The sequence below is a fragment of the Dunckerocampus dactyliophorus genome, chromosome 4 (assembly GCF_027744805.1).
Source record: "Dunckerocampus dactyliophorus isolate RoL2022-P2 chromosome 4, RoL_Ddac_1.1, whole genome shotgun sequence".
Classification (NCBI taxonomy): domain Eukaryota; kingdom Metazoa; phylum Chordata; class Actinopteri; order Syngnathiformes; family Syngnathidae; genus Dunckerocampus; species Dunckerocampus dactyliophorus.
The window spans coordinates 24,698,939-24,725,515 of record NC_072822.1 but is presented as its reverse complement, the minus strand read 5'-3'; the positions used below and the strand labels follow the sequence as shown (position 1 = coordinate 24,725,515).

The window sequence follows — 26,577 nt, the reverse complement described above, 5'->3', positions numbered from 1 at the left end:
TATAAAATGTATTCTTTTGTTCATTTTAATTATTAGTATATTTTTTTTAAAACATGATAGAGTGAAGACGCAAAATATGAACCACAAAGTGGTGAGGGACAGTTTTACTTGTAAAGATGTTAGATTAACTTCATACGAACCAAAAGCAATGATTGTTCAAATTGGTTGAACAATCATTAATGCGGTTTGATGAATTTGTTACAATAGAAACACATACGCAGTTTTCGTACACAGCGCGCATTTTGACGCTTGAATACGCTCGTACGCTACGCTGCTCTCCAGGTACGAATATTGTTGCATTTCGCCTGTTTCAGTTTTGAGTTCAGTCTTTGCGCATAGAGTGATGTGCACCTCCAAAAAAAAATCCTTGAGCTGCGGCAACACGGACTGTTAAGGCTGTGATTGCTCGGCTTGTAGCACATTATTGCCTGTGTGTATATGATGTGTCTATTTTGAGTGATTGTGCTTTGGTCAAAGGATAAGGCACCAGACCATAAGAATACCGCTTGTTAGTCTGCAGTAAACGTTATCCACCCTGATGTGAGAAGTGGATACTAGTGTTTAATGAGTCATTGCAGCAATGCATGCTTGCCACAACAGCTGCAAATTAGGTAATCAGTGACACTGGTTTGTAGTGTTTACAAACTGTGATACAACTAATTGAGGGCCATTGTACCATTTAATCGAGAAAAAAAAGAATAATCAATTCCGAAAGGCAAATGTGTTATCTGTGCTTGCATGCATGTTTATGTTTTGAAAAGCCAGTGGGTCCATTTATTTCCAATGAAGATTGTTGTAAGTGAATAGAAATACATTTTACTCATCACAAATAATTGTGTGAGTGCTGACAGACAATAAAGCTGTGCTGTAAGTAAATTGGAGCTTTGTTGATTTGCACCTCTCCCAACAACTGATTGGATTTTTGTTTTGATCTGCAGTGGGATGTATGCCTCTGATCCCAATGCGATAAATAGCATAATACCACCAGCAAATGTGTGATCACACAGATTTTTCTGTGCGCCAGAATCATTCACTTATATTACAGTATTATTGTGCTCTCACTGTTTGGCCTGAACACAACTAAGCAGACAGATGTGGCAGTTATGTTACAGTTAAACTGCAAGAAAATAACAAAACACATTTCAGCTGGTGGTGGTGTAAATATTAGGAGCTTTTTAGGAGGTAGGAGGGCTCAAGCCACCTTAAAATAGATGTAAATGGGACACAGCCTTGACAGATCCCCAGTCTGAACAGGACAGAAATACGTATTATCACTTACAGGCAATTTAAAGTAAAACATTATGATGAATGTGGAAAATGCCTGTGTGGAAATAAAAAATAAACCTTTTTGCTGTGTGGCAGAGTTGTCCCCCACGTCTTAATTTCCTTCTGTCCATTTCCGATACCCTTTATACTACTTCATCGCAAATGAATGGCGTATTCCTTTTTTTTTTTTCAGTACAGCCTCACGTGAGTGTAGTTTTTTTTTTTTTTCATTTTGACATTGTGTATTAGAATTCATTGGGCCTGAAATCACCCAAAAACCCATTTAATGTTTAGTTGCTATTATGTCTCTCCATGTTCAAATCAACCTCCAATGAAAATGATGGACTGCTCATTAGTGAAACTCAAGTCCTCTTCGAATACTTGCGAGTTGGTGAAACTTGAGTCTTTGTCCAGCACCCGTGAGTCTTCATCGAACACCTATGAGTTTTTATTGAGCACTCGTGACTCACTAAAAATCATGTCCTCTTCAAGTACTTGTATGTTGGTTGAAATTCAAGTCTCCGTTTAGCACCTGTGAGTCGGTGAAACTCGAGTCTTCATCGAGCACTCGAGTGTTGGCAAGCACCCGTGAGTCCATGAAAGTGGAGTCTTCATCGAGCACCTGTGAGTCGTGAAATTCAAGTCTTTATTGATCTCCCGTGAGTCAAATCAAATCCTCATTGAGTACCCGTAAGTCTTCGTCGGGCACTTCGTCGAATCAGCGAAACTCGAGTCTCAGCAAACACTCATGAATTCATGAAACTGGAATCTTCATCCAGCACCCTAGAGTCAGTGAAACTCAAGTCTTTGTTGAGCACTCATGAGTCAGTGAAACCCAAGTCTCTGTGGATCACCCTTTATGCAGCTCGGGTATGAAGGGTAAAAGAGTGTTGATGTGTGGCAAGGACCAGGGTCCTTACTTATAAAACTTGCATATGCACAAAACATGGCCGAAACGTTGCGTACGCTGTTTTCCACGCCAAGTATGATACCCATAAAAACACAACTTGACTTGGGAATGTGCGCACTGCTACGCTCGCTCATCTTCCTCTTATTCGTAATGCCACTGCTTTGTCCTCCAAATATTATGTTTTTACGGGCCCCCAGCTCTCCAAGTAAAATTACCAACTCAGTTTCGGTGAAGTTCAGATTTCCACGCACAGTTTTATAAGTAAGGCCCCTGATCCGTTACTTTTTCCACGGGGCTAATGCATATACAGCAAGGGTCACCAACGTGGTGCCTGCCGGCACCAGGTAGCCCCCCACGACCACATGAGGTGCCCGCAAGCCTGCTTTTTATTCAGGTTTTCAGTTAATAATGTGAGAACACTAGAAAGAAAAGTATTCTGTTGGGGGGGTGTGAGAGGACTTTTAATATTAGTGCAGACCTTCCAACATGAATGCATTTGTCGTACTCGGCATGCAGTTTGACTCTTGATTAAGCTTGTATGCTTCATTGCTCTCCATTTTGTTGCATTTTGCAGGTTTCGGTTTCGAGTTCAGTCTGTACAGTACAGATAAATAAATAGATATTACCTGTTTCTCAATAGTATTTCAAATCGAGGGGATGCGAAAACATTTCTGTCCCCCAACGAGGGCATGGCAGAAAATCCAGTAATTGAGAACCACTGAGTTAGAGTAACAGTTGCACAAATAGTGACATAGTACCTGGTTTCCTTGTCTCTACTGGTTGTTTTCTACTATACTGGTCAAGTCTTCGCAAGGGCGTAAACTTACAAAATCAGCAGGGGATCAAATACTTATTTTACGCCAGCCTATTTATTATCAGTGTTTTCTCTCTCTCGTCCCCAAGTGACCGCCTGGCCATGAGGCAGGTCCGTTCCATCCTGCAGCACCTGGGTCTCGTTACTTCCACGTATGATGACAGTGTCCTTGTTAAGGAGGTCTGTAGCGTGGTGTCCCGGCGTGCAGCACAGCTCTGCGGGGCCGGCTTAGCTGCTGTGGTTGATAAGATAAGAGAGAACCGCAACCTGCAGCAGCTCACTATTACAGTTGGAGTTGACGGCACCCTTTATAAGATGCATCCTCAGTAAGTATCTTTTATTCTTTTATCATACATCATAAAAATAAAAACAGCTTTTTCACATTTCTAACCATATTTTGCTCTTTCACTTTCAATCCAAAGTTTCTCCAGGATCATGCAAGATACATTGCAAGATTTGGCACCACAGTGCAAGGTGACTTTCCATAAGTCCGAGGATGGAAGTGGCAAAGGAGCAGCACTGATCACCGCAGTGGCCTGTAGAACCAACAGCGGTGGACAGGATTACAGTGGTTAATTAGGTCACTTTCTGTGCCTTGGCAGCGTGCATATGATATCCACCTGAATGCACAAGACTATCTGTTTTGCTCTTCATTTGACTTGACGTTTGTTGACTCCATAGTGATGTCATGAAAGGACTCCGTGGTTTGAAAGGTTAGCTTGACCTTGTGTTACGCTTGAACGGTATTTGCAGCGATATGCTGGATGAATTATATAGATGTTTTTCTATTGAATTTGCTGAAAGGTCAGCCTTGGCGCAGTTAAAGATTCAAAATGCAGCATAAAGGAAACGGCTAATGGATTGTGGGTGGGTGGGGGGGTATACAGTAATACAGAGAGAGATGGCAACAACAACAAAGGCAACAACTATAACAGAACAACAGAAATAAACAGGACTACGTACATCAGCAAATGTCTATGGCAGTCCATAATAGAAATGACAAAATACTGTAATTTCAACAGCCACAGTGATAATACTGTATTGAGACAGTTCTACTTATTTGTGATAACAGTAGCAATTAAAATATTATGAACCATAATAATGACAAGGTTGACAATAACCGTAATCGTATTGCCGACATCATCACTGTAATAAAAACAACAACGTGACAACACCATGAATAAATCAGTTATGTGAGTACATTTGTACTGTTGAGTGTTTGTATGTATGTGTGCATGTCTGCATGTAAATATGTATACATGCGCAAGTGTACGTGCATGTGTGTACATGTAATTGTCACAGAATGTATGAAAGGTGAGGTACTGCTTCCTACCACACATCCCAGCGGAGCCAACCCCCAATAAATTGATAAATAAAAGCACGCACACACCAACACTGTGGCTGCTCCCCTGACACCTGTACGCCATGTCAGGGCACCCCAAACAGATACCAAGCTGCAGAGAACGCGGACTGCTTGGAAGCATAAAAACACCAAGGCCCGCCCCCACCACAATGACAGGATGACCACAGCAAGGCAGAGGGGGAAAGCTAGCAAATGAGAAAACGGGCAGACTTGAACGGATGAGCAGCAATGCAGCCAACCACACCGAGCCAACCGATACCCGCTGAGAAGTGCCGCACCCGCAAGCTGCAGGAAGGCCGAGCACCCAGCCCCAGCAGAGCACCAGAGCCGAGAATGCGAGCCCAGCGGCCAACCAGCTGCTGGGTCCCACCAGCCAGACCACCCCTGCCCCTAAAACCAACCAAGGAAGTACACACACATGGTACCAGTCATCTGCAAAGGACTGAGCATATCTGTGACCTTCCATGCTCAGAGTTCCCATGGGACACGCTAGATCATTATGCACTAACTGTAGGTCACAGGTGTCAAACTGAAGGTCCTGGGGGCCACATAGCTTTTTGTGGCACGTCAAAAATATGTCCAGCAATTTGTACTGCGTTGGATGTTATCACCTTTGCTCCACCCAAATGACAGTATTTGGCAGGCTTCACGGTATCTTAACAACTGCCGTTTTGCGCCACAAAAGGGTGAAACCAGTTTTAGTTGGGGTGTGCTACCACCTTGGAAAATAGATGCTTGGATCTTGCACTGTCTTGCACTTGAGCTGTCCAATCTAGTCTTTGAGCATGTAATCAGTGCTCGGATGGGAGGCAAAACGTCTTCCAAGACAACCTGAATAGTCTATCCATCCATTTTCTATACCGCTTCTCCTCTTTAGGGTCACGAGGGCATGCTGGAGCCTATCCCAGCTGACTTCGGCGACAGGCGGGGTACACCCTGGACTGGTTGCCAGCCAATCACAGGACACATATAGACAAACAACCATCCACACTCACATTCATACCTATGGACAATTTAGAGTCGCCAATTAACCTAACATGCATGTTTTTGGAATGTGGGAGGAAACCGGAGTACGCGGAGAAAAAAACACACGGGAGAACATGCAAACTCCACACAGAAATGCCCAAGGGAGAATTGAACCCAGATCTTCCTGATCTCCAGACTGTTACTGTGTTGGCCAACATGCTAACCACTCGACCACCATGGGGCCCGGAATAGTCCAATCATGATCAATTCAATGCCCTGAGAAAATGATTGAAGACTAAGAATATTCACAGATATACTCCTGATCAAAATGTTAAGACGCAAAAAATTTAAATCTGGATTCAAGATCATTTTATGTCAGGTGTTCACTCTCTTTGAAGGCGGTGGGATTGTTACATAAGCAAGGCCTCTCACAGCGCGCCATTGCTGCTGAGGTTGGACGCAGTAAGACAGTCATTTTAAATTTCGTAAATGATCCTGAGAGCTGAGCGTTATGGAACAAAAAAGTCAAGTGGTAGACCCAAAAAAATGTCACCGGCCCTGAGCGGGAGGATCCAATTGGCTGTCCGTCAAGACACGGGACAATCCTTGGGCCGAGCCCCATAGGTACAGGCCCGGCCACCAGACGCCCACCTTCGTGCCCCACCTCCAGACCTGGCTCTGGGGGGGCCCCGCTGACCCGTGAACGGGCGAGAGAAAACCAAGTCCATTTGTCTTACTCATCATCGGGGTCTATTTGAGCTACGCTTTGTCTGGTCCCTCACCTCGGAGCTGTTTATCATGGGTGACCCTACCAGGGGCAAAAAAGCCCCTGACAACTTACCTTCTAGGATCAATGGGGTGTGCAAACTCCTCCACCACGCTAAAGTTGTAGCCTTGTCTGCATACGTCACATATCTGATCTGATCCACACTCCCCTTTATCATCATGCCTTTCAAAACACCTTGCAATTTCTGTAGGTCTTCATAATTGTGATGTCCCATAATTTCATGCCAAGTGTATACGCCATGGCATGCTTTACACTTACACAATATTGTGCTCAACAGTTGGCAAGTCGTACAAATGACCACTTTCATGAATATCAAACCTGCTACCGTGTAATGTGGCGGGTTCCTTGAAAGTGATTGTTGCTCCTTCGTTTGTTGCTCTTGCCACTGAAAAGATGTCTTGACTGCCATTTACAGTACTTGACGTAGCTGTGTTGTGTGTCGCGTGGTGTTGCCTAGGAGATGAATCACAGCTGTTGGTCTGCATTGAGCTATTCAGTTGTTTTTATGCTCCATCTGTCAGCTCTACCGACTGGGTCTCCAGCTGAAAAGTGTCATCAAAAATCTTGAACATGTTGAGGTCATGAACAATGTGGGATTTTGCTCCACCATAATACCTTTCATTTTTACGTTGTCCGTTGGTCCTTCGCTCTTTGTGTGTTTCACTTTGAAAAGATGGTCTTCATCATCCCTTTCTTGCTCTTCTGTAACCTTTCCGGCATCATCTCGTTCCATCTTTTCATTGCAGTTAATTAGTTCCAGACGCAACCGCGGTAAGTGATTTTTCCACGAAGTAGGATTCAATATCAATAAATGGAATATGTTGATAGAGCATAGAAAACCTGTTTATGACTTTCTAAATACAATATTCACCATTACATGTAGTAGAACCTTGTAGACATGAAATACAGTAATACCCCGTAGTCACCTTTGCCCTCCTGTTATCCTTGTTTACACAACATTGCTCAACTGTAATGCGCAGGCTACGGGGTCACGGCAGGGACACAAGAGGTAGCAATGTTACAAAATTTTGAAATATGTAAAATCAAGTCTGTGATTAATTATGTCTGATAAAGCATGACTTCAACTTTAATTTGATACCTCAATCACGTCTTTACCCCAAGTATTAAAGAAGTTAGAGCATATTTCAAACTGGAAAATACTTCCTTTTGGTCCCCATTGCTTTAACATCGAGTCAAGACAAAAGCTGTGATCGACCCCCGGACCTTGGCAAGTACAGCCTTACTACAAAATATTCAATAACTTAGGCTGTGAAAATCTGTTTTAGAAGTCAACCGAGTAGCCATCTACATTTTTTTTTATAATTAAAGAGTCAAGGGAAGAAAATCAAGTGTCATATTTTTCATGTATTTGCCTCACACTGCAGTGTAGTAGCAAGCTAATACAAATACCTCCACTCTAACCACAAGAAATCCCAGCTATCATGGATGACAGGACTGTATAAAATCCACCATCTACTCCATATTTGAGAAAATCTATGTTTTTCTAGCATAATTTTGTTATAATGGTATCTAAATTATCCATATTTTATTTGCTTTTATATTTACGATCAAGGCATCCATATTGAAAATAGGACAATGCAAACGTGACATGTAGTAATTCCTGGTAAAAAAAATTTAAAAAACACATTCGACTTGAATGAAACTTGATCTGCAGATAGGTATTAAAAGTGATTTAATATCCTATATACACCTTTTATAGGATACCTTCAATTAATGAGTTTGAAAGGCTGAAAGTTGGATTTAACATTCGAAGCATTCGTTTGAGTCGATGTGGTCCAACACTCAGTATGGATCCAATACAAACAGGGAGAAGTCATCTACCTAACAAACGTATACGAATGAAAATACATATTGTATATTGTTTTGAGAAGCCAAACTCTTCACTTAAATGACTCAGCAACTAAGCAGAACTCCGTTCCTCGTCACAGAACTCCGACCAGAACTGGACTCGCGGTACCAATCGGGGGGGTTAGTCCCTGTAAGTGTAGTACACTGCTGATGGGGATGTTATACAACTTCCAAACACCGAACCAACCCTTTAATGTAATGATTGATGAACCTAAATTAGCTTCATTGCATGTTAACTTCTCACCTATGACTTCACTTCACCACTTAACGTGTGTCGCCTTTTTGCCGTGTCTCCAAAAAGTGTGTATACCAGCTAGTCTTCATGGTGGTGCGCACATTCTCATGTCAGGTTGTGTTTTTACAGATCACATACTTTGTTTGGAAAATCGCGTACGCAACTTTTCGGCCCTGTTTTGTGCATATGCGAGCCCTGCCCAAGCTGAATGACAGACTCCGCTAAATGAACAATTCACTCACGAGTGCTCGACAAAGACGCAAGTTTCACTGACTCATGGGTGCACGTGGGTTTCCGCACATGCGCTTTGGACGAGTGACTCGAGTACCCCATTTACGTCAGTGAGTGATACGGAATTGCGTTTCTCATCACTAATAGTTATTAGTGTAATATCTAATACTGTATGTTATTAATCATGAATTGATTTTACTTTTGGACTATGAGAAGGGCAAATACAAAAAAAGAGCTTGCTGAAAATGACCTCCAGGCTGCAATTCAGCCTAAAATTATGCTTCCTTTTCTCAACAAGGACACTTGTACCTTATCCATGCGAGGCCAGAATACCTTTATTAAGTAAGCAGATACAAATAACACATAACACTGTTCCATCAACATGACAAAACACGCACAACACAGGACACTTTATTCAGCTAAAAATATAGTTGTGATCATCTATTTCATATGGAATGAGGTTGTATTAGTAGGCCAGGGAACATTTGATGATGCATCCTGTCTTGATTTGTTTTGAAGCCATCTGCACTACGTTACCATGACATCATTGTACCGTATAGTGAAACAATAGCACTTTATTATGACACTTAACATGTAACAGGTTACATTTTGACACAAGGGGGATTTCGGAAAACATCTTTTGTCCCTTAATAAAGCAGTGATTGTCAACTGGGTGGGTCACGGAGCTGTTTTCAGTGGGTTGTGAGGTCTTTGCCAACAAAATAATGTCTGTGAATGCACCTTGTGCCGCTGCTATTATGGGCAACTTGGTCAAGCCTTGAATGGGAGTGGCAGGACATCGAGTGTGGACTGAGTGTGCAGTACATCCGACACACACACACACTAGTGATGTGTGGAATGATACTGAAATATTGATACTTCCAATAGCAGATCTTCATGCTCTAAAATCGATTCTCAAATTAAAATATCGAAACTTTTGATACATCAGTCATTTGAGGTACAGTCTGTCTGAAATGTTTGTCTGTTGAAACAATGACCGATTGTAAACCGACACGTTAGTGAATTATCAATGAAGTTTTCATTCTTAAAGTAATTCTTAATAATTCATCATTTTCTTTTTTTAATTGTTCAAAATATCACTTTCACGTACTTTATTTGATTTTGTCCTGTTTTTTTCTGCTGAACATTAAGGACCTGTCACACCTTGACCATTTAGCCAGCTTACGCCAACGTATGAGAAATTTGGCCAATGCGCTGGCATACGTCGAATAAGTTATGGGTAAGTTTTGTATAAGTTAAGAGCATGCTGAAGCACGCCGGCATATGTCGTAGTACGTCCAAGTCGTCCACAAATTTTGTGCATGCACAAAACTTTTCGACGTATGTCAACATATGATTCATACGTCCCGCATACGCGGGCAATAAGTTATGCGATCGTTGACGCCCGTTCACACACGTTATTTGTAAGTTACGCACAAGTCGTAATACGTCAACATACCTTGAGACAAAACTGTGTCTTCTTGGCTCTCTTCTTGGCAAGGATTTGCTGAGAGGAGATGGGGGCCACTGGGGAAGCAGCTTCCGATACCATTGACGATGCCTGAGAGGCGTTAGAACCCGCGTCATCTCCATCAGAGTGAGAGTGGGAGGGGGAGGCTGTGGGTGGTGATGGATCCCTCCGTCACCGCCCTGATACTTCTTGGCAGCGGTCTTCCACATTTTCTTGGGCATGATGGTGATGTTGACACTGCGATGTCTAGTGAGGTTATGATTTGAGTCATCAAGTGGCAGCCTTTTTATAGGCTACAGCACGTGATCGTTGGCCATATGCTGCCGTGCGGTTTGCACAAGTAAGACTGGTGTTGGGCATAAGTTGTCAACGCCGGCAACACGCTACGCATTCGTTGGTATAAGTTGTCTATAAGTTATAGAAACGTTCTATATAAGTTACGAATACGTCATGTATATGTCGAACTTGTTATGAATACGCTATGTATACGCCCAAAATTGAAAAAAACGTCCACAGTTCAACGTATGCCATCAAAATGATCACGTCGGGCATGCGCTGGCTAAATCGTCAAGGTGTGACAGGGCCTTTAGCTTGATTATATTGTAAAATAATAATTCAATAGTAATGTATTTCAATTCATAATTTATTTAAATAATGAATCAATTAAAGGTCCTGTATTCTTTATGCAACAAAACAAACTACAGTACTTAATAAGTAATAAAATAAGTAATAAAATTTACCACACACATTAGGTGAAAGTATTGGTATCGGATCGGTATCGCCGATACCAGCCTAAATTTTACTCAGTATTGGAAAATTACTGGCAATCCTGTTTTTTTTTTTGTTTTTTTTTAACTGTTTCTGTACTCATACCACAAAAGAATCTATGTATAGAGGTCTGTTAAAGGCTTTTTAACATGCACATGCACATTCAAAAAACAATGCCACAAACATGACATACTTAACATCATATTACTTGTCGTGAACACCCGTGAACAAATAAAAGGACAACAACTATATAACACCAAATAATAAAAAATAAAACGGTGCTGCTGTCAAATTTGATGTAAAATCCATAAAAGCACTGCAACCTATGTGCAAACAATGCAGGCGGTGCATATAAAAGTGTGCCTCTGCATGTCTCATTCACATGGATGGGTTATAACTTTTCCACCACCTCTTGGAGCAAGTAGGTCCTTGCAAATACTTGTAGGAATGAATGAAGCTAAGTTTAATACCTGCTGTTGCGTAGCATTACGCTGGACACAGCGAGACCAAATAACGCCCGTGTGCTTGACGGATGTGGGAAGTGGTGTTGACAATGCATTCCCATGCAGGAACAATCCTGTGATATCCCAAGGGATGAGCGAGTACCCGCTATCTGTATCTGTATTCGTATGTGTTCACTCATCTAAATGATCCGTATCCATATCTGTACACGGAGTGGGCGTGTCATAAAACGGAAGTAAGCGTGATTTAACTGGAAATGGGTGGGACTTAAATCTCTACATTATTCTGAGTCTGCGATTGACATGGATTGATCAGAAGTTGCTATATTTATTGTTTATTATTCTGCTGTATGTGTACTCTGTATGTGTATAAGTGATCTGTAAGACTTTATTTATTCCTGAATGATCTGTGTGAAGATGGTGATTCATGCAAACATCCACTGATGGCAAACAGGGAAATAATCTGTCAGCCTTGTTCACTGTAGTTTTCTCAAAATCAAAGTTTTCCAACTGATTTTATATCACCAGCCAAATTAGAAACAGATGGAATAAAAAAAACCCGGCAGTAACTGATGCACGAGCCATGTACAGCTAGCTGTTTTGTGAAATGCACCGTGTACGCGCCGAAACAAGTTTAAGATTGCAAAGTGCATACTGCAACGCATTGAGAGGGGTGTAATATTTTACCACGCTTATGTGTGTAAATAAAGGACGGGAACCACGGCTGTGGAATGTTCATTCATGTAGACACAGCACGTCTCATTTAGCAAGTCAGGAGACCTTCTCAACCCACACAACACGCTTTCGCCTTGAAAATATGAGCGCTGTGCACCGCATCCTGTTGAATTGTAACTAAATAAGAGTGTCATAAAAAGTAGCACACACCAACAAGAAGGAACTAACAAAGTATACTAATGCTAATACGGTAGCTCAACTCAAATATCCAACTAACGTTAGCCTGTGAACTTTCATGCGTGGAGCATGGAGCGTGGAGCCCCATATCGAGGGAGATTCTCCGTGGTCTTGTATGTCTTCCATTTTCTAATAATTGCTCCAACTGTTGATTTCTTCACACCAAGCTTTCTTCACACCTATTGCAGATTCAGTCTTCCCAGTCTGGTGTAGGTCTAAAAATTTTGTTTCTGGCGTCCTTTGACAGCTCTTTGGTCTTGGCCATAGTGGAGTTTGGAGTCTGGCTGTCTGAGGTTGCGGACAGGTGTCTTTTATACTGATAATGAGTCCAAATATGTACCATTAATACAGGTAACGAGTGGAGGACAGAGAAGCCTCTTCAAGAAGAAGTTACAGGTCTGTGAGAGACAGAAATCTTGCTTGTTTGTAGGTGGCCAAATACTTATTTTCCACCATAATTTGCAAATAAATTCTTTAAAAATCAGACAATGTGATTTTCTGGATTTGTTTTTCTCATTTTGTCTCTCTTGGAGACCTCACTCATCTTTTAAGTGGGAGAACGTGCGCAATTGGTGGCTGACTAAATACTTTTTTGCCCCACTGTATGTGTTGACTTGTGTTTGACACTGTCGGTGAGGTAGTTGCCTGCATGTGAAAAACTACTTAAACCATCAAAAGATTGTCTGATATTGACTCTTGCAAGTCATGTTGCCAGCTTGTATGTTAAAAGTTTATATTAAAAGATGTGGGTGGCCCCCAGGCCGTAGTTTGCCCAATCCTAACCTAAAGTAAATTCAGTTATCCCATGCTTGATTCGGTAAAATTGACACCGAGTTCACCTTTCCCAACTCTTCCCCATGGCGTTTTTTTTTATCCATAGCTGACATTTCTATTCCTTGCTCAGAACCGCTTCTCACGCCCATACGCCCCGCCCTTGCATCCAGGTTGAGCTCAGCTTTGTCCCTGTCATTGCGGATTCTGTTTCTCAGTCCAAATAAGAGCCGGTTGTTATGATCACTGCTATCTCTGCAGTTGGTAGCTTCAACAGACCTTTGCACACTTTTTTTCCAAAAACATCCGGCGATCCTTCTCCACAAATTCCACGGCACCAGACAGGAGAAGGTCAAGGAGAAGGTGCTGGACACCACCTGGAATCCTCTTTTGAAGTTGTCATTGTAGTAGCTATAGATTACGGGGTTGATGCTGGAATTAGCGAAAGCCAGCCAATGAGCAAAGGGGAAGATGTAGCTGGTCAATAAATCAATCTGGTCACTTTCCAAGCCTGCATAGTCTGCCATCATCATGAGAGTCCAGAGTGGTAACCACGACAACATGAAAAGCAAGGTCACAAGAATCAGCATCTTTATCGCCTGTTTCTTTTTCTGTGAAATGACTCTCTGAACATTGGCCCCCTGGGGCCTTCTATTTGCAACCCCAGATGAAGACAGTTTGGCCCCAATACAGCCATACGTCACTATGATGACCATCAATGGAGCCAAGTAGATGTGAGCAAAAAGAACCACTGTGTAAACCTTCCTCATCTTTGGGTTGCCAAACTTTTCATAGCAGATGTATAGAGGCATTGTATGGTTGAAGTCATCATCGCAGACCATGTTGTGGAAAGAAACTTCCTCCACAGTCAATGCAACTGCAGCTGGACACATGATCGCCATGGCTAGCACCCAGATCAACACAATGGCTGCCTTGGCAACACGTATGGTTGCCTTGGGTTGTAGAGGGTACACGATACAGCGAAATCTGTTGGTGAAAAATAGCAAACATAAGGCACGTGAACATTATATTCGATAAGACAAATCACAGCTGTGTTTATTTTCAAAATGTACAAACTTTCAAAAGACTATTTAACCAATTACAAATAAAACAAAAATACACTGACTGGTTGTAATACAGTAGATCCCCACTTTCGGGGGAGATATGGGTCCCCCAGCCCCAAATCCTCCTGCTAGTTTGATGTTGATATTCTCCTCCGATTTTGGATCAACATTTGCAATCACAGTGACCATACAGTATTTATTAGATTGGATTCAGTCCCACAACACTACCTTGTCTCTCTTCAATATGCATCACATACTTAATAAACACATTTTAAAGTATAAAATGGATCAGTACTCACCGCTAATGAATGATAATGTAACATGATGGATGAATGGATGGAAGTGGCATCACGGTGTAGCAGCCTAGCAGTACAAGCATTCACACAATAACACACTAGTGTCATAAACATTCCATTTTTGTTGGCATTGTCTCAGGGCACTTGACTGACTGACTGACTGACTGATGTCAATCTCAGTAATCCCTCTCCACTTTGCACTTTGAATTTCACGTCTTCACTATCACGGTTTTTCAAAAATATATTACTGTGGTTGAATACAGTCTGTTATTAGTCCAAAATATGCATATTTAAGCAAATGTTACGTATTTTTTTGCCAGAATTAAGCTTTTTTTAAGCAGAAAAATGGCTAAATGAACAAAATCCAAATACAAGGCATTCAGAAGATGCATTCAAAGACATTGTGATGATGTGTAGTATTCTACACTGGTCACTAGGTGTTTCTGTAATGTTCGGTGAGACACACAAGCACCAGACTTGATCGTGGGAACAACAGACTTTTATTGCAGGTTTGAATTGTCTCACAACAGGCACAACCAATAAAAATTCCCAATAAAACATGGGCTACTCTTGCAGCTGTAACACACACCAAGCTAAAACTCAACTCTGAGCCGCCAGCTGTCACTCCCTGTCCGTCCCCCACTCACCCCCCCTAGCATCGGAACAGCAACACACACAAGCACAAGTATTATTTATGGCTTAAATGTCTTATTTTCTCTTATTATGTCGACTCTATTAGGTAATACGAGTGTGAAGGCGGCTATAGGGTTGTTATATCATGTCTAGAGGGCTCTAATGTAACTACGAAAATATTTCATTTATAAATAAGGAATCCTTTGCGGAAATTCACTTATGATCTCATCTGGAACCAATTAAACACGATAAAATGAGGAATTACCGTAGTTCGCAAGGTGAACCCAATTAAAGTACTTAAGATGGATGTTCTGCATTATTGAGCATCCATGGATTTTAAGCAATTTGGAAAAGAAAAGGATGTCTCTGCTACCGAAAAGTGTTCAATAGTGCCACGCTTTGGACAAAGCATAAGATAAGACATAAGATTTTTCATTTAAACACACTTAAAGGACATTGATGTAGCTAACAGAAAGAAAAATAAAAGCACAGAATTTCACTCTGGCTGAGGAGCTGTCAGCAACAATGGGTGACAAAATGGATCTGAGATTAATTTCACTTTTATTTACAGGAGCAGCAGAGCAAGGGCCTATTGCACAAAACTAGGATAGGGAATTACGCTGGGATATCTTGGTTAACCTAGCTCAATTAATGCGTGATCCGGTTGCGCAAAAGTGGGATAGTGGAAAGTGGGATATGTTTTGACATAAGTTACCATCCGTCCATCCATTTTCCATGCCATTTATCCTCACTAGGGTCACGGGTATGCTGGAGCCTATCCCAGCTGACTTTGGACAAGAGGCGGGGTACGCGCAGGACATAAATTACCATGGAGATTTATTCTGTGGAGTTATACTGCTATACAAAATAAAAGAGTTATATATTCCGATGGAGTTACATTTACACAATTTCACTCACATCATGCAGTCAATTTCACCCACAATTTCAACGAATTCATAATCAGAGTGTTTCCTGTTTTCGGAGATGTTAATTGTGTTGATTAATGTGGATGTATACTACATTAGCCAGAAGCCTTAGCGCTCACACGCACGGATCCGAAATTGGTTTCACCTGGCTTGATTAATCAGTGTCTATTCATCCTAGCTTGGGCTTTGTGCAACCAATTAAGCCTAGACGCTCTTGTTTTGGGTCGGTTGAGCTCAGCTTAGTCATTTTTCCTGTATTTCCAAATCCTACGTTTGTGCAATAGGCCCCAGATTGTCACGTTTCGCAGGACAGGAGCGAGTGCTTCCTGTGCTGTGCTCTCATTTTGGTAATGTGTACTTCCTGTCTAGTGGAAGAGGCAGCCGCTTCACACCTGCTGTTGCCAATTATCAGTAGTGGCGGTTAAAAGACCAGCGTCGTCAGACGGATGGCGCTGGTTCATTGTCGTCATTGTCTCTGTTACCCTTGTACCTCGTCTCCGCATCAGTGCTGTCACCTAGACTACATACCTGGACTACCTTAGTGTACGCTGTTCACAGAGCCCTTTTTCCTCTGTCGTTTTTTGTTTTATACCATTAAATAACCTTTATTTTTGCAAGCCGCCGCCTCGTCTCTGCATATTGGGGGTCACGCACTCGACAGCCTTAACTCGTGCCTGACAGTTCGTGACACAGATAATGGATATGTGGAAATAAACAACTCAAAAATGGAAAGTACTGTCTGTCCTTTTAATGGGCACTGTAAGAGCTTTTTCACCGCATCTCACTGTAAACATACGAGCCGAGAACCTGTCAGAGATGGGCCAGTCCCTCCTCTAACAATCTACAACTTTCTTCATGAAAATCATGGAAGGATATCAAAAAGGTTTTGCGTGATCTCTGCAAATGCTCGCCTTTAACTCCTACTATCCTGGGCAAATTTGTGACAGGATTGTCAATGAACAATGGCATCACTTTTCAGAGACAACTGATTGGTCAGTGGGTACTTTTATTTGCTCCGATCTGACCTAACCAGGGGCCTATTCTGTGAAAGTGGCTCAACAAAGTTGGGGTTTGTGCTCAAGATGCAGCTCAACAAAAGCAAACTTGACCAAACAGTTCAACTGTACTGCAACAGTGGTTATCAAAATCCTTTGTTAAGTCCGGTTCTCAGCTTTGTGCTCAGTGCCATGCAAATTTCTCAAAATCAAATTCCATACTTTTCCATACTTTCCATACTTGTGTATGAACCCTGCTAGCTTGACGTTCACGTTCTCTGATTTTGAATCAACATTTGCAATAAAAGTGACAAGTGATGCAGTTATTACATTAAATTCAGCTCCAGAAACCTCCCCTTGCTTCTTCGGTATGCCATGGTTCACTCGCAACACAATCCAGGTTTAAGCCACAAATTTGCCTCACACACGTATTAAACACATTTAAAGTATAAAATGAATAGGTGCTCACCATGAATGAATGGTAATGTAAGATGATCGCTGAACAGATGGAATCGGAGTCACAGTATAGCCAGTCACAGCAGACAACTGTGGGGTGTTCAAGGATACCGTACGAAGTGCGAAATCTCAATGCTTGGTGAAAAAACATGGTCAGTGAAGCATAAAGACAAACATAAAAATTGTGGGATTTGTGGTGTATGTATGCCGTACATTTTACCTGTATTATCGTGCAGAAATTATTGACTTTATATATACATATAATATATATATATACAAATTTGCGGGGGCCACAAATGTTGAATCGCAAATGTGTGGGAATCCACTGTATTGTAAAACTAAAACAGTATATTTGAAAAGATTGCAGCAATGGATGCATCACATTTTCTCTATGTAGCCAATAATTATCATCAGGGGCCAACTGTATAAAATTAATATGTACAGTATAGTCAGGTGTAGAAATCTGTGTACTCACAGAACAGGAAACATGCACACACAGTCTTGCCGTCAGATGTATAAAAAACCAAGTATGTATTTTCCCATGTGCTTTTTCTTCATACACATCAATCATCCTGAAATCGTGCGCACGTCAATGAGTCTTCTGACCATGCCCATAATTCACCATAGATGGCTTCCAACACACACCCACAATTACCCTTATTGCATATACACAGGATTTTGTTTCATTATACGTGCCGAAACGCAATCGGTGCTCTTATTAAACGCTTATTAAAATACTTGGCTAGCATGCGGATGCGTTAAACCTTACGCAATAGACGTAGCGCACACGTAAACGTCATATCCGGTTACGTATAACATATGTAAATGAGTGCAATGAGTGCAGAGTGCAATTATGGATTAGATTCAGCTAGGTTTTATTTCTAAACGGAGAAATACCATCCATCCAAACATCTCTTCCGAGCAAATGCTTCAGTCTGTATTTTTTCAGTGGTGATAAAAACTTAAAATAATTTGTGGAACCAAGAAAAGATGACTTAAAGTTTATTCACTTGCACCATGGATATGATATAAGAAAAAAATTATTATGTTGTAATTTCTCAAATCTTAATACTATTGGGGGGGACGTATATTGCTGCAATAAAGTATCGACGGATAGCGTACATTACACATGCCTAACATGTGACTGCCGAAAAATAGGCCGGCCTGACGTAGACGCATTCTGCACCTGCGTAGAACAAATTGCGTTTCTGCTACATATTATTACATATTATATTAATGACAGACAGAAGCAAGCAGAAAAACTGATAAAAAAAAAAAGACGTGCAATTTGAGATTGCCAAATGGAAGCAATGGCGGAGCAAATATCTATCCAGTTTCCTCCGCTTATACTTGAATACTTCATACTTGAACTCCTCCACCTCCACAAAAAGAAAAAAGCAAAAGCACTGCAGCAAATATAACAGCAGAAAGGTAACGGAGGCCGTGAATTTGCCGTGTTCTGAGACGAAAACCCTAGACGAGATTAAAAACATGGTCCGCCATTTAAAAAAAAGGCTTAAAAGTGCATTGATGTGCACAATAACAGCGTATGTGCCACTGAAGGAGCAAAGGGAACCTACTCTCCACTGGATGAGCGCATGGCTTCCATCCTAAACCAAACTGCCATCAGTGGCACTGTGTTGGATGACAAGGGGGACACAGATAAGCCTGCGCATCCAGACATGGCCAACTTGCCTTACAGTGCGCACTCAGCTGCGTACATCATTATACTGCACCTGTTGCGCATTACATCCCAACAAAGTGAAATGTAATGAAAAGAAACATTTCTCAAAAATACACATTTATGTATTAGTTTGTCCTTCCTAATCTAAACCAAAGGACTGTGTATAGGCTATGCGTGGTCCGAAGCATGCATGCCAGTACGCACATGTGGATTTTTATACATTTGTATAAATATGCATGTACGCATGGTTTATACAGTACATTAGGCTCCAGGGCTTTATTCATGTACTGTACACTGGGTTACTGCTGTATGACAAACTGTATCAGGAACACGTTTACCAACCTTTCGACAGCTATAGCCACCAATGTGAAGACTGATGCAGACACAGACGCACCCTGAACAAAACCACTCAGCTTGCACACTGAGTTGGAAAAGGGCCAACCTGTTAAAAAAAGGAAAGATAAAAGAATTCAAAATTGAAAAAAAAGTGGTTAGCCGTTGTAATTCTATGAGAACAAAATAATCTGTGGTGCAACGTGGCTGCCGTGGAACGCGACAACACGTGATGCTGATTGTTTTGGTCATTAGCATCAATGCCTGTCAAATGAGAGCTGCTGACACACTCCAGCCACACAAACCCTGGCTTTGTGCGTCGGGCTTAAGTCACCACAGTACCATTATTAATGAAGCAAGACACCCATTTAAGCCTTTATCTTCCAGTGCATCGTCACCGATACGCCTGACTTCCATTTCTGTTACTCACTTGGTGCATTAGTAACTATCTTCCACTGATGATCAGCGGTGTTGGCGGTAGCCAAATGTAATGACCGTAAATAGAACCATTCGGTGATTAAGGGTGCAGACATGTCTGAACAGCTACATGTTTTGATCTGACAAATCTTAAGTAACTTTGATTTGACAGCCACACGTCACTCGCTGATGCTGGGAACACCGAGATAGGTTGGATTGCAAGGTTTATAGTGTGCGTAAAGCACTTAGTGTGTGGTTTCAATCCTGCCTCGCGCACTGCCACTTTCATATTACGTGTATTATTACTCACAGTAGTGATGCCATAGTACACAGTCTGACTGGCTTCTGCCTTGCCCTGTTCTCTCAAGACAGCTTTTCTATAAACGTGACATATTGTCAAGTTTTAATCTGGCGTCATGAGATTTTGTGACACCCCCAGTGATGTTGCTGGGCACGCGTCCCACATCCCTGACGCAATGAAATCTGAAAGGACGCAGTAAACTCATTACCCAGAACTTTAAAATCAAACTAACTGGCAAAAGAATACTTGTTCTCAGCAGACTAGACAAGAGCTGTTTCAACCCTCTGCGCATGTGCTTGGCACAGACGTGATCCACTGTACAATGTATCGTGACATGCTAGTTTAGCCGCTACCAAAGCAACTAGCCAGTCACCATGGATTTTATTTTAACAATTAAAGATACAAATTTCATAGTAAATAAACTCCCGTTTCCACTGCTTGATGATGATGTCATTTGTGTGAATGGTCTTTTAACGTTGAGGGGTTGTGCTTACGTGAATAAAAGACTGACTCCGCTGTATATATAAATATTTAAATATAAATATAAATGTTATGTCTAAACACTCAATTTAAATGTTAACTTTACATATAAATATTAAATTAAATCTTAAAATTTTAAAATAAATCTTTCACACATATGCAAATAAACCACGCCTCTCAGCACGCATAGACCCGCCCACATCTCCGTGTGCTCTGAACGCAGAGGTGAGGTGAAGTGAGCGCCGGAATGACCTAAACATGGCCGGTTCTCTCTAGCTTGAACGGGCGGTTATGGCAGGTGTGCGTGCTGCACGCCAAGGTGCACTTCTGTCGGTGTTTCAGTCTAACTGGCTTCCGTGTTAATGGGCACCCGGGTCCAGCTGTGGCAGCTTGGTCATCTCATCTTTTTGTTCATGTCGGCAGACTCGTCATTTCCTCATTGAGCTTCATCTCATGCTCCAACTGCATAAGTGCCCAAGTAAAGCCTGAATCAAACTCGACATAAAGTCATAACATTATACCATCCTCTCATCATTAGCACTCGCCTACGAGGCCATACACCCTCAGCTCTTTAACAGATATTGTTAGGACTGCACCTGTGTTCTAACATTGAGATAACAACCATGCCATGTAAATCACCGTGTGTATCACTAATATTCATCCACAACTCCAAATGAACTGTCAGCGCAGCGAAATGATGAAGAACACGTGCAAGAATGTATTCATGCAGAGGGACTTGGTGTAAGAACGCAGATAGATATGTTAGAGGCATTATTTTCATTGGCTAACGCTTCAAATAGTTCGATTTAACAGCCCTAAACCATTTTCCCTTTCATTTTCAATGGAAGTAGCTGAATCCCTTCGGATGTAATATACTTTTGCGCTGTGAGCGCTCAATCATTCAACCAGGGTGTCATTTGAAGGACTTCAGTTAAAATATAAAAGCCTTAGCCCTTTCTGATGAGTATCAGTGGTGAGATATTCAAGTTCTACGCTATTGTTCATAAGTTCTACTGTACCTATTGTATTATTTGGCTTTGTGCTTCATTTGGCTTTGTGTTTCATTTTCATTTTCTCCAGTAAAGATTTCATTTCATAGGTCTTTGTTATTGAAAAGTTTGAAAATATATCAACATTCTGTCTTGTGATTTTGTAAATGCATCGCACTCTTCTGTACATACAGTATGAGTAAACTTTAAGAACACTTTAAGGCACATGTGTCAAAGTCAAGGCCCGGGGGCCAGATGTGGCCCGCCACATCATTTTATGTGGCTCGCAAAAGCCTGGGAATAATGTGTGTCAATAATGCACTTCCCCTTTTTCCTTTTAAATGTATTTATTCTTTCATTTTGACTGAAAAATTGTACTGCATGCAGTTTTTCTAAACTTTAATATTATCTAATCAGATATTCCAAGCATTTTTTGTTACCAAAAATTAAATCCCTGAATGTCTGCTTGTCACCTTGACATGTTCACTTCACTTCTCAAATCAAAGCAAGTTATCCATCACTTTGTTAGTAAAAATCTAATAATCAAATGCACAGGCAGTTGTGTAATAATATCATGAGGTTATATTTATATTCATATATAATAACAGTTACAAGTGGCCCTCAATGAAAGCGAGTTTGACATCTCCCTGCTTTAAGGAGTTTATTTCAAGTATATAAATAGTAATCCACAAGTAATATGCCAAGCAAACTTAAAGTACTGTATCACAACAAGTAAACTAGTAAAATAACCCAAGTTTACAAAAGTCTTCTTAAAGTATGCTATGATGAACTAAAAATAGAGCCTTTTACTAGTACAATGGCAGTATGGCAGTGTACTTGTGGTATACTTTAAGTATAAGTATGGTATAGTTTAAGTGTAAGTCTCCCGTCTCGTCTCCCAAGGCTCTCCGGCCTTCATCGTAAATGTGTTTATTTATTTATATGTAAATTGTAATATCTGCCATGATGTGCGGCTTGCTAGCAGCTAGAGCTGCTGCGCAAGGCTACAGTGTGACTAGCTGTGAGTGTGAGTGATCGTGACGGGGGGGAGAAGCTCTGCGGCTGCCGCTGCTCGTTGGGGAAAGAAACCACAGAGTGACAGAAGAGAGTCGCCAAACATAATGCTTGTCGTTTTTAACAAAAACAAAGTCACTGGGGATCGGTAAAGTCTCCGCGTCAGTTCAGAAAAAAAAAAAAGAAAAACTTGGAAAATGCTCCGGTTGAGGTTTATACTTCAAGATCGCTGATGCGCTCATTTCACTGTCAATCAACAAGGGATTTCGCCTCACACAGATCATCCAATCATCATGCAGAAGCCGAGCGTCTGAGCCAGTCCACTGTGCCCAACACTCCCAGAGTGTTATTTGTTAGTTATTTCACTAACATACAAAGTTATTTCACTAATATACACTTTTATTCACTAATATACAAATGAACTGTTAACGACCAAAACATTATGGACTCTTTGCGTCTTTGTAAGAGGGTAAACCTGCAAAAAATTATTTCCCCCACTGTAGATCCACATTTTTATTCTGACGTACAATGCACATGTGCCAGAATTTTTGCATAATTATGCAAAATAAGGTTTGACGAGGGAAAGGCTTCTTGAGACGTCATCTGTACTTCTGTGAAGAAGGTGTCGGACGTTTCGCTCCTCATCCAAAGAGCTTCGTCAGCGAACTAACAAGTGCTGGTAGCCTAGGCCTTAAATACAGTAAGAGTGGGCGGAATTGGTGTGCCAACACCCTCCTCCTATTGGTTCCTTACACTAAGCCTGGGCGGAGTAGTGGTCTAATCCTCTCCTGCCTTTAGCACCTCCGATCAAAGGGAAGTGTAGCTCCCTGTAGTTGGGTATGAACGACTCTGATACTGGCTCGTTAGCATCTATTGTTCTGGCTGGGCCCTGGCTCCACCTCATTTACATGACTAAGAGCTGTGGGTTTTGGTCTCAGTAACCTGCTGAGCACAGGGTCCAAATTAAACCTCAAACCACCATTCCGATTCAATGATGGGTTCTGTTGTTTGACAAAAATAGCTTCCTTTACTCCTCTTTCAAACCATCTGTTTTCTTTGGCCAAAATCTTTACCTCGCTGTCCTCAAAAGAGTGATTGGTTGCTTTAAGGTGTAGATGTACTGCTGATTGAGGACCACTAGAATTGTCCCTGCGATGTTGATAAAGCCTTTTTTGGAGCATTTGCTTAGTTTCCCCAATGCAGTGCTCTTTGCATTCCTCATCTTTACAGTGGATGGAATAGACCACATTGCTCTGTTTTTGGTTTGGAGCCTTGTCTTTAGGATGCACTAATTTTTGTCTCAGGGTATTTAAAGAAAACCTCCAATGTGGCTGAATTCAAACATTTCTGCAAAGATGAGTGGGACAAAATTCCTCCACAGCGCTGTAAGAGACTCATTCCAATGTTATCACAAACGTTTGATTGCAGTTGTTGCTGCTAAGGGTGGCCCAACCAGTTATTAGCTTTAGGGGGAAAACACTTTTTCACACAGGGCCATGTAGGTTTGGATTTTTTTCTCCCTTAATAATAAAACATTGTGTTTAAAAACTGTATTTTGTGTTCAGTTGTGTTGTCATTGACTCGTAAATAAATCTGTTCAATGATCTTCAACATGTAAGGGCAAAAGGGCAAAAAAGTAAGAAATCAGGAAGGGAGCAAACACTTTTTCACAATTGTGGCATTGAGCGTCTATCCTGCTGAGAATAATGACTGAAGTCAAATTTTATTTAATATAAATTTTCACCTAGTCCTTAGGGGGGAAGTCTCTGCCTTGCTCAAGGGTCCTCAGCTGTGCTCAGCAAGCAGACAACTCTCGAGCAATCTAAACGTCTGTATTTACTATATTTTATCCATGGCAGGATTTTTAAGCTTCAAATTGAAATGAGGCAAGTCTGCTCCCTTACCATCAATAGTTACACATTAATATAACTCTTAGTGTACATAGAGTGGCGTTTTATTACCTGTAATAAGATTGTCCACAAGTGTTGTAGGGATGCAGAAGATGCCCACCAGAAGGTCACTGACAGCCAGGTTTAGGATGAAAATGTTTGTGACAGTTCGCATACGACGGCTTCCCAGAACGATGAGGCACACAAGGATATTCCCCACAACACACAGCAGGAAAATTAAGAGGTATGCGAAGATATAGCTTGTAGCCACATACCATGCATGTGCATAATAGGGTAATAAGGTAATGTTGTTTGTGGAATCAAACAGGCTGGTATTGGAGGTAGTGTTAGCTGATCCAAGTGCCATCCCCACCATTTCTTCCGTGAGGTTGTCCAGCATCGCCATTCTTTCCTGGAAAACAAGAAGAGTTAACATGTTTTGCATTAGCATTGTGATGATCTTTAAAGTTCTACAATTCGGAATCCCCACGAAGTTTAGGTGAAAATGAAAATCAAAAGTTGCACAAAAACTGCTGTTCAGATGGAGCATACATAAACCGAGTCATGGTTTTGACTAGGGATGGTGGACATCTTCTCAGATGGCTAAGATAAGAACTTTATTGATCCAACACAGTAGTACAGTAGTACCTCACATAACGTAAACCTCCTTTTACGTAAATTCCACTGAACATAAAGAATTTATGTAAAGTTTTTGCTTCGTATTACGGAAGAAATTCCATATAACGTAAAGCGTCAAGTCAGTGCAAGTTTGTTTTTTTTACACTTGGTGACGCCCTCTGACGCTTCACGTTCTCATTGGCTGATTTTCGGGGCACCGCCTCCGCTCTCATCTCATTGGCTGATTATCGGGGCACCTCCTACGCTCTCATCTCATTGGTTGAGTTATATAGCGCGTACGTGAGTTTGTGTGAGAGACAGGCTTGTCCCTTCAAACTCCTTCCTCTTCGTAGTCCCCCTGAAACTAACTTAAACAATTAAGTTAAGTTACAAAATAAAATTTTGCACACAGCATTATCGTGTAGTGCGTGTGCGTTTGTCTCTGAGACCAGCTGACTCTTAGACTCTTTGAGTCGCGTTTCGACTCAGGCTAGTCCTCCTCCTCCTTCTTCTGGTTCCACTTGCGTGCTCCTGATCAAGACATCTCGTTTTATTCATTTACAGTAATCTTATTTATTGCCTTATTTTATATTGGAATGTTACTCTTATGTTTATGTTTTTACGTTTTCTTATATTTTCCCACCATATTTGGTGGACTTTGAATATTTTGAAGGGCCAAAGGGGTGAGTTTGGGAAGATCTTGGAACGAATTAGGCTATTTACATGTATTTTACGCTTCGTATAACATAAAAACCCTATAACTTAAAGGTTCTCGGAACGGATTATTTACGTTGTAGGGGTGTCTACTGTAAATCACATTACATCAGCCATAGAGCATAAAGTAGTGCCGAAAAACCATCATTATAACCAAGTACATATTATATATATATATATATATATATATATATATATACATATAATAAATAATAAATACATAATACGTTAACTATCTACTCAAAGATGGGAGGAGTAGCCAACAAAACAACTGTACTCATTTGTTACTTTACCACAATTTTACTCAAGAAAAAGATATGTGATGTTACACATATCGGTACTGGTATCGGTTGATATCAGAATCGGAAATTGAGAGTTGGACAATACTGGCATATCTGTTTTTGGCAAAAAAGCCAAAATCGGACATCCCTAGTTATGACTTAGCTTATTCAGGCTCGAAACAAAGCATCTTCAGTATGTCTCCACCTCAAGTTGTTTTCACGGCACCAGTGGCGCCTGCCATTGCGGTATTTATTTACAATATGCGCGCGGAACAAAAACAAAAGGCAAAGAGGAAAGTGTGTTCAGATTCGTGGTAGGCAGAAAGAAAAGTCAGGGTTGGTACTGGGGTAGTGGACTTTCGATTTCCCACTTGCAGACCTGCTTTTTTTAATAAAACAAGAAAAAAAACAAGCCATTTTCCACAACTAGCCATTATACCGTACTTTGGACACCACTGCTTTTATACCAACAGTGCTTTTTGGTCTGTGTCATAAGAAATATGCAACATTATCTCAAACTCTTAATTTTACCTTTTAAATGCTGCTTGCATTGGCGGACAGCAAGTGATCCACATGTTGTAGCAGCAGCAGTGATTGTAATTCCTGTTTGTTTTGAGGCACTGCCTGAAATGTTGTGAACTGCTAATACTTGCTCGGAGTAGC

General features: G+C 41.2%; 2 protein-coding genes across 3 annotated transcripts in view; one reads left to right on the top strand and one right to left on the bottom strand.

Annotated features, from left to right (window-relative positions):
- The window catches only part of hk2 (hexokinase 2), a 79,211-nt gene extending 75,023 nt beyond the window's left edge, over positions 1-4,188 (top strand). For both annotated transcript variants that reach the window (XM_054772422.1, XM_054772421.1), the window contains exons 17-18: positions 3,080-3,316; positions 3,413-4,188. In XM_054772422.1, coding sequence (XP_054628397.1) covers positions 3,080-3,316; positions 3,413-3,566 — 391 coding nt within the window. In that variant the 3' untranslated portion in view covers positions 3,567-4,188. The remainder of the gene's footprint in view (positions 1-3,079; positions 3,317-3,412) is intronic.
- Positions 4,189-12,847: 8,659 nt separating this feature from the next.
- The window catches only part of npffr1l2 (neuropeptide FF receptor 1 like 2), a 47,622-nt gene continuing 33,892 nt past the window's right edge, over positions 12,848-26,577 (bottom strand). Inside the window, exons 2-4 of the mRNA XM_054773714.1 lie at positions 24,374-24,713; positions 19,221-19,320; positions 12,848-13,811 (exon numbers count right to left, since the gene is read on the bottom strand). Coding sequence (XP_054629689.1) covers positions 12,848-13,811; positions 19,221-19,320; positions 24,374-24,707 — 1,398 coding nt within the window. The 5' untranslated portion in view covers positions 24,708-24,713. The remainder of the gene's footprint in view (positions 13,812-19,220; positions 19,321-24,373; positions 24,714-26,577) is intronic.